This window comes from Manis pentadactyla, chromosome 18 (assembly GCF_030020395.1).
Source record: "Manis pentadactyla isolate mManPen7 chromosome 18, mManPen7.hap1, whole genome shotgun sequence".
NCBI lineage: Eukaryota > Metazoa > Chordata > Mammalia > Pholidota > Manidae > Manis > Manis pentadactyla.
Window position 1 is genome coordinate 7,724,452 of NC_080036.1, and position 8,476 is coordinate 7,732,927.

Consider the following 8,476-nt stretch of genomic DNA (forward strand, 5'->3'; position numbering starts at 1 on the left):
AAATTTAGCATTCTAAAGTATTTTATACTTATTTGAAAAGTTGTAATAAGTACAGTAGTTATTACAGGATGTGCTATTTTATTATTGCAGTTTTGTTTCCAGATTGTTGTAGTGTGTATTCATGTCAAATTCTGTTAAGAACCTGATAAAAAGTGTTTATATGCCTCTGGAAAAAACAGCCATATTGTCTTCCTCAGAAACATGCACAAAAATGTACATCTGTAGGAGGAGGATAGGGAAAATGTCAAAGCTTTCCTTGTATTCTTTAGGGGCCGAAGATTCGTGTAAGAAATGCAAAATGCTTAAGATGATTATTTTTATGTGTGTCAGAGTCTCAAAATCTTACATAGCCATGTGGTGCCATTCAGAGGACAACTTCTACTGGAAATTGTGGAGTTGATATACTAAGTTATATATAACTGACCTCTTTTTTCTGCATTTATAAATAGGGATCATTTGGTATGTCTACCATACATAGACCGTATATACAGAAGACCACAACAGATTAACGATGTGAAGGTATTTTTTAATCAGAATAATACAATCAAATAAGTGATTTATTTTAAGAGGTAATAGAAAAAGTGTAACTTAACAGCACTTACTAAGTATCTGCAGTATACAAGTCATGGAGTTTAGAACTATGGAGAATAAAATACTGAGAATGTGTAGTTCTCAAAGATTCTTATACCAGGAGGGAAGCTATAGGAAGCACATATATAATTTAATTTAAGCATAGTATGTAATATTTAAGAAAAGTTATTTTAAAAAAGCCTTTAGAGAACAGGAGAGAGAATTTCCTTTATCACAAAGTAATCACTTAAGGTCATTAGAGGACATTTCTTAGCAGTTGTGTCCTGAAGTTTTGAGACAGTAGGAGTAGCTGGAAACGAAGTGATGTTCCAGGAAGGAAGGAGACTACTGATTAACCATTAGAAGAGAATTCACAATTATGAATGAGTTAATGAAACCACATGTGTTTATGCTTCTTGATTTATCTTTAAGATGTATGTCCAAATGCATAAATACTCTTGTTCTATAAATGCAGAGTCTAAAGGGGTTAATAATATATATTACAAAAGCCATACTCTCAAAGCGCTGGCTACAATCATGGGCCATATTTTCAAGTACAAATATTTTGTGATGGATCACTCTTCCAAATGAATAAGGAAAGAATGGACTTATTTTATTGATTAAGACTCCAAAACTCAGTTCCCTTATAATTTAAGATCTTTGCCAAAGGTTAAACAATACAAAGCAAGTTTAAAAAACCTACTACAATACTAAAGTAACTTTGTCAGACACTCTCCCAAGAGTAGTTTTTAATTTGGAGGAAGATAAGATTATTTAAAGTTTTTTGAGGAAAAGAAAATGTATGAAGGGAGGGAGAGGAAAAAATATATAAGGGAAATTCTGTGTATATTTAGTTTATCATAGGCCATGCTTTGGCTGTATACACTTTCAAAACAATATTAGAGGTATAGATGAAGGTATAGATGGGTTTAGCACAATGGGATAAGTAAGCCTTCCAAGTTATATTTAAATACATCAAATTTTCAGTTTATATTTTTACTTGCCTATAGTGTCCCTTTCAACATCATCTTGACAAGACATATCTAGAGAAAAGATTTTGTTCTTGAAGTGAAGCTACTCATAATCTTCCTTTCCAAATTTGAAGAAAGCTTCATTAGAAGAGGTGAAATTTCAAAGTTGAATAGTCATTAACTTGTCAGAACAGAACAAATTGAATGGAGTAAGTACCTGAGCATCCACCATTCATCTTGTCTAAAATTATATCTCCCTCCCTCTTCTGAATCTCTGCTCTGTTATGAGAATGTGGGGTTTTCATGTACCTGAATAATATAAACTCTATGGGGGATTAAAACCATAATCTGGTTCTATATGGATTACACCTCCAGAAGTGATTTCCTTCAGATCTAAAATGCCTAAGCATAAATAGAAATTGTGGAAACATGAACTACTGAGTAATAATGCCCCCTTTTCACTTTTATGTATCCTCAGGAACTTTGGGTTCTCCAAGGGGTATTTTTTCAAAAATTGGAGGAAAAAATAGGAATGGAGATATATTAGATATTAATAATTATCAAATAACATTCATTTCTCTACATTAATGTGTATCAGATACTAAATATCATGAGTGTTTCAAGGTAACAGAATATTATCAAGGGGCTATAAGAGTTCCTCTTCTCTGTACTATCTGGAAGCAGGTGTACAGTGAAGTGAAGCATGTTATATGTTTATAAAAATATACATTTATATAAATATGTATAACAAATATATGGATAAATATATTTACATCATGAACCTCTAAGGGCAGTGAAATAAATACAAAATGCCTAGTGATACCCTGTCAAAACATGCTTCCCAAAATTTATTGAATGTGAAAAAAAAGCAAGTAAATAATAAAGAGGAGCTTTATCTCTTAACTTATATTCATTGAATTTGCAAAATTAATCAGAATCTTTCAAAAGACACAGAGGGTTGTATTTCAAAGGTACTAAGAAGGTGTAACTTTCACAAGCTTACCTGAGACTCACAGTAACCCTATGAAGTTGTCACTACAGATTGAGGAAAGAAGTGTTGAATTGAATTATCAAGAAACCACAGCTAAAATGTCCAAGATGAGGAATATTTATTTTTCTTACAATATTGTTTAAAAATCACATATCACCATGAACTAATTCCTTTGTTTTTACAGATAAACCATTTAACACTCACCCCTTTCACCTCACTCATGAAATCATGCAGCTGAACAACAATGTGACTGAGTTCATTCTGCTTGGGTTGACCCAGGATCCTGTTAAGAAGAAAATAGTGTTTGTCACTTTCTTGCTTTTCTATTTGGGGACGTTGCTGGGTAACTTGCTGATCATCACGACCATCAAGACCAGCCGGGCACTTGGGAGTCCAATGTTCTTCTTCCTTTTCCACTTGTCTTTGTCTGATACCTGCTTCTCTACCTCCGTTGCCCCCAGAATGATTGTGGATGCCCTTTTGAAGAAGGCCACTATCTCTTTCAATGAATGCATAGTCCAAGTCTTCTCATTCCATTTTTTTGGCAGCCTGGAGATCTTCATCCTGATCCTCATGGCCGCTGACCGCTATGTGGCCATCTGTAAGCCCCTGCACTATGTGACCATCATGAGTCGATGGGTCTGCGGTGTGTTGGTGGCTATGGCCTGGGTGGGGTCCTGTGTGCATTCTTTAGCTCAGATTTTTCTGGCCTTGAGTTTACCATTCTGTGGTCCCAATGTGATTGATCACTATTTCTGTGACTTGCAGCCTTTGTTGAAACTTGCCTGTACAGACACCTACGTGGTCAATCTCCTCTTGGTGTCCAACAGTGGGGCCATCTGTACAGTGAGCTTTGTCATGCTGGTGTTCTCCTATGTTATCATCTTGCATTCTCTGAGGAACCACAGTGCTGAAGGGAGGAGAAAAGCCCTCTCCACCTGCATCTCCCACATCACTGTGGTCATCTTGTTCTTCGGTCCTTGCATATTTATATACACACGCCCTGCAACCACCTTTTCCATGGACAAGATGATAGCGGTGTTTTATACACTTGCAACACCTTTGCTCAACCCTCTGATTTATACACTAAGGAATGCAGAAGTGAAAAATGCCATGAGGAAATTATGGAACAAGAACTTAGTCTCAGAAGACAAAAGGTGACTGGAAGTTTCAAAATTTCTTCACAGTTTGGACTGACCTAGAGGAAGTCCCTAGAACATACTATCATCTTACCACGTTGCTAATGTAATCCTATCATTTGACATGAAGGTTAGTTTCTTTAATGAAAGTAAGCAATGCTACCAGACAGTAACTAGTTAGTTTTGAATCAGTTCTATGTAGAGGAAGCGACAGTATCAGGTATAAACAGGTATTTGAAGTCTGTTCCCTTAATTTTCACTGCTGTGTCTCTGCCTCTCTTGCCTGCCTAGTGTCCTGTCGTTTTGATCGATGTTCTTCATTATGTTGCCTTCAAGTGTTCTCTGCTTATAGTTATACTTCTGTATGCTTATATCCACAGCCTGGCCTGTTTTCCTTCCAAACAGTTCATTTATTAGACACTGTGGTCTCATCTTGTCTGATCATGGGCCTTCAACTTTGTTGTTGAAAGCCCTGACTCAGCAGAAGGTGCTAGGTACAAATAACTGAAAATTCTCCATATTTTAAGGGACAATATACCATCTAGGTAATCTTCTTTATATTTCATGGGATTATACTTTGAATTCTTATCGAGCATCTTATGGGCTGGACTCCTATCAAGTACTTCTGGGGAAGAATTTCTTCCAGGTTAATTCAGGTTTTTGGCAGAATTCAGTTCCTTTTGATTATAGGACTGAAGCCTTAATTTCCTTGCTGCCTGTCAGCTCATGGTCTCTCTCAAACTGAATGTCCTTGCATGTGGCCCCTCTGTCTTCAGAGACAGGAATGGTGCATTTTATTCTTCTTGTACTTTGAATCTCTCTACTTATTCATCTGTTAATAACCAGAAAAAAATTATGTTTTTAAATAGTTTATGGGATTAGGTAGGGTCTATACCTAAAGGTCAACTGACTAGTAATCTTGATTATATTTTGCAATCCCTTTTCACATGTAATTCAACCTAGGTGTGATGCGTTATCATATTTATAGTCCTAGAGGTTATGTAAGGAAATATTGAGGGGAATTTTGGAAATATGTCTGCCACAGTGGTAATTGAGTTTGGAAAAATCATAGTTTTAACACAGAAATCATAGAATTTAAAACAATATTTCTAAAATGAAAATAGTTCTACTCCTTCTACTAAATATGCACCTTTGCACCCTCCTTCAAAATGTTATCTATGACAAAATACAACTATCCCTTATGCAGGGAAAAGGGTCTTGGGGGAAATATAGTTGACATTTTGTGTAAATCTAAACAATCACTGGATCCAATTAAATATATGATGATCATTAAGTATCTTACAAATCATTTTAACAAAATATCTACATGCATAAACATGTAAATTCCATGGATGGGTCTTAAGTGGGGAACTGAAATTTCAATTTAACATTGTTTTGCATAGTAAGCTATTGTTTTATTTTATCCTTATATATCATTTATTTCAGCCTAAAGATTGTAATCAAAATGCTTTGTATTTTTACTATGTCCAAGTTCTCTTCACTGACTTTCTTGGAAATTGTTTCAATGTTTCTTATAATAGATATAATAGCAACAATACTAATTGTAACAATAACAGAGAATACATACTACTTGAGTATGGTAAAATACTCATTCTTATTGTATCTTCGGGTGAAGAATCTGAATTCCAGTAAAACAACATCTTACCCAATGTCACATAGCTGATTAAAAGCACATCTGGAATTCGAACTCAGATATCCTGGCTTCAACATCTGAGGTGGTGAACATTAAATCATCCGGGATCTCTGATGAATGCATCACACATAAAATAGCCTCTTCTTTTGAATACTTAGGCTGTGTATCTAATTAGTTTGGATTCTGTTGCTGTGTTGCAACTTTTAGTCATCTTGCTCTTACCATTCACACACGTGTGTGAATGCACACACACTCCACTTGAGAATAACCATTCCTCCTTGTAGGTGTTTCTGACATCAAAATCTCAGAAACTAAGTTGTTTAGGCAGTGAAACAAAACTTTAAGAGTAGTTCATGAAAAATTTAAAAGTAACTCCTTTAAATAGTTTGTTACTTTTACATCATTAAATAATAAACTGTGAAGATAATCTTAGTAATTTATTTTGTTGCTATTGAAGTACTACTGTGAGTGGACTGTATAATTTGGAGAAAAATGTATAGCTTGAAACAACTGCATGATTCAGAATATAAACATGATTTTGAAATATTCAATACATTATCTTATTATCTCATTATAAAGTTAAAATCCAGATATATTTGTTAGGTGATTACTATGCATAAAGTATTAATAAAGCATCTTAGCCAGGCTCAAATTGTAATATATTAATTACCAACTGGCTAGCCTTGTTATATTACTTATTTGTGCCTCTGTGGAAAGATTAATAGAATCATCTTATAGGTTTTTTATGTGCCTTAAATTTAAGCATCCTTTTAAATTCCTTACCACAATTACTAGCACAATGTAATGACTGTTTTCAATTATTTATATTATTCTTTCTATCATTAAAATATAAATTATTAGATTCAAGAGTACAGTTTATCCTGGTTTCATTGAGTTAACTGTCTGTTGAGAAGATAAGAGAACTCCAATATTTTAAAAACTTACACAAAATTACCAAAACACAAAACAAAAGAACCTCAGTCTGTCTATGAAAGGGGAATCAAATGATCTGGCAAAATTAGGTATTGGGAGTGTAATGAGATGGCCTGGGGTATAGAATTAGGTTTCAGGAAAGATAACATAATGAGGACACACTTTATGGAAATTGAGATATTTAAATTTGGCCTAATTATGTAAGAAAAATCTGTATACCTTCAACATTAACAAATAATTGGCTTTGGTAATGGAAGCAGAGGAAGATTCTTAATAATATAATGAAGGTGTTATGGTTTGTTCCCTGTGTAGAATGTAATAAGACTACTTGTAAAACTTTTGGTTCACTGATGATAAAATCTACATTTGATATTTAACATAATTTATTTGAAGCAATCTAAAAGGATACATTTTTAAAAGCACACTTGAAAAGCCAAACCAATGGTAAATTTAAATCATGAGAATTTATTTTTAGTAGCCTTGTCCAAGAATAAGCAGAGGGACTGCCATAGACATTGCACCAGTCCCTCCAGTGCCTTTATGTATTCTTCCTGACTCTTTCAATGCAGCTTCTCCAAGAGACCCGAATGCCATGCACGGTGGGAACTGTACCTTGCTCCTTATCAGTGCATTGAAGGGGAAAAAGACAAGTGAGAAAGATTCAGGTGCATTTGACACTTTCCTTGCAGTTCTGTGATATAATTCCTATTCCCATTTGGAATATACATAAAGTTTGTATGACCTATTTATTTTAAATATAATTTGAAAGCTAGAAACAAAGCATGAGATTTCTGTCATTTATTTTTTCCCCTAAGAGATCCATTTATTACTTTGATTTAGGACACATTTCTTTTTCATTTGTTGTCATGAGTTCAAGGAGACAAGGATATCCCTTCATATACTGATTGGATTTGGCTGATAATATGTAGTTATTATTTTATTTTCTTTTTTCCATCTTTCTTCTTCCTTTTTTATTTTGGCATGCTGAGTCTATGAAAGGCCATCTCTTTGAATAGCTATATAGTCATTTATACTTACCTATGTGTTTTCTAAGGCAATTATTTTTCCCATGAACATGTATTCTAAAAATATATCTGCTTGATGACAATTACTCTTAGGAATTTTACAGTATGAATTCATATCACAATTTGGCATTTTAATAGTCTATTCCAATAGAAAATGGAAAAGGAGAATGCTATGTTGAAATCCTGGTTTCAAACTTGGGATTGCTAGATGTTTGTTCAAGAAGTTAAGAGAAATTGTGGAATATTTTGTACTCTGGTTAGAAAAACAATGATTAAAGAAACGATAAAAGTTTGAAAAAAATCAAATAATTGGATAAGGCAAGCAATAAGCAAAAGAAAAGAGTAGGAAAATGGTGGAAATTAATAATTTTGATAAATGAATTATTAAATCAGTTGATTTCTTAAAAATTAATATTTTCAGCTAGAAGAATCCATGAAAAATACAATTGCTCATATTCTTAAGGATATGAATGTCTATAGAATTTGAGGGACTTTTTCCTAAATCACATGTCAGAGAATGGCAGATAAAGATCAGAACCTCCATTCCTTGCCTTATTGCATCATAGGTCTGTAATACATTGCAATGATTCCTACTATTTGAAATGAATAAGGGTAGTATAGAAGGAAACTTTAGTGATTACAGTCGAAAAAGTTCAAATTATATAATTAAAGGCGATTTCTATTACAAAGCTACATCATACACATATTATTAAAATTTAAAGAAAACTACAAAATGACCTAAGTAAAATATAGGGATAAAATAATTCTTTTCTTTAAGTATTGGATTCAATTACTCCTAATTATAAAAATAGAGATTTTCCTTTGTTGGGTACTGGAGGTCTTTACAAATAAATTTTTACCTTGATTTCAGTTCTCCAAACTATAAAATGGTAAATCCTATTTTCTGCACCATGTCCTGGTATTAGTTTGGGATTTTCAGTAGTAGTTAGTTGTAAAATACAACTGTAGAAATCTGTATTTGATGGCACGTTAAACTCAGTGAAGAAAATGTATTCCTTGAGTCCCTCTTGTCTTATGGATGGGGAAACATTTATACAATAAAAATAATTTTAAATTAATAATGAAAGAGTTAATATTTACTTAATTCTTGCAATGTATGAGATGCACATATCTGTACCTAAATGTTTTATATGGATCTTTTGATTTGATTCTCAGAGGTACCCGCTGTGGTA

At 33.4% G+C, this 8,476-nt stretch overlaps 1 protein-coding gene across 1 annotated transcript; it reads left to right on the forward strand.

Annotated features, from left to right (window-relative positions):
- The first annotated feature begins 2,760 nt into the window (after window positions 1–2,760).
- On the forward strand, window positions 2,761–3,693 carry LOC118935906 (olfactory receptor 4C16-like). Its single transcript, XM_036932552.2, has one exon. It carries the CDS (start codon window positions 2,761–2,763, stop codon window positions 3,691–3,693), a length of 933 nt encoding a protein of 310 aa, XP_036788447.2.
- The last annotated feature ends 4,783 nt before the right edge of the window (window positions 3,694–8,476 follow it).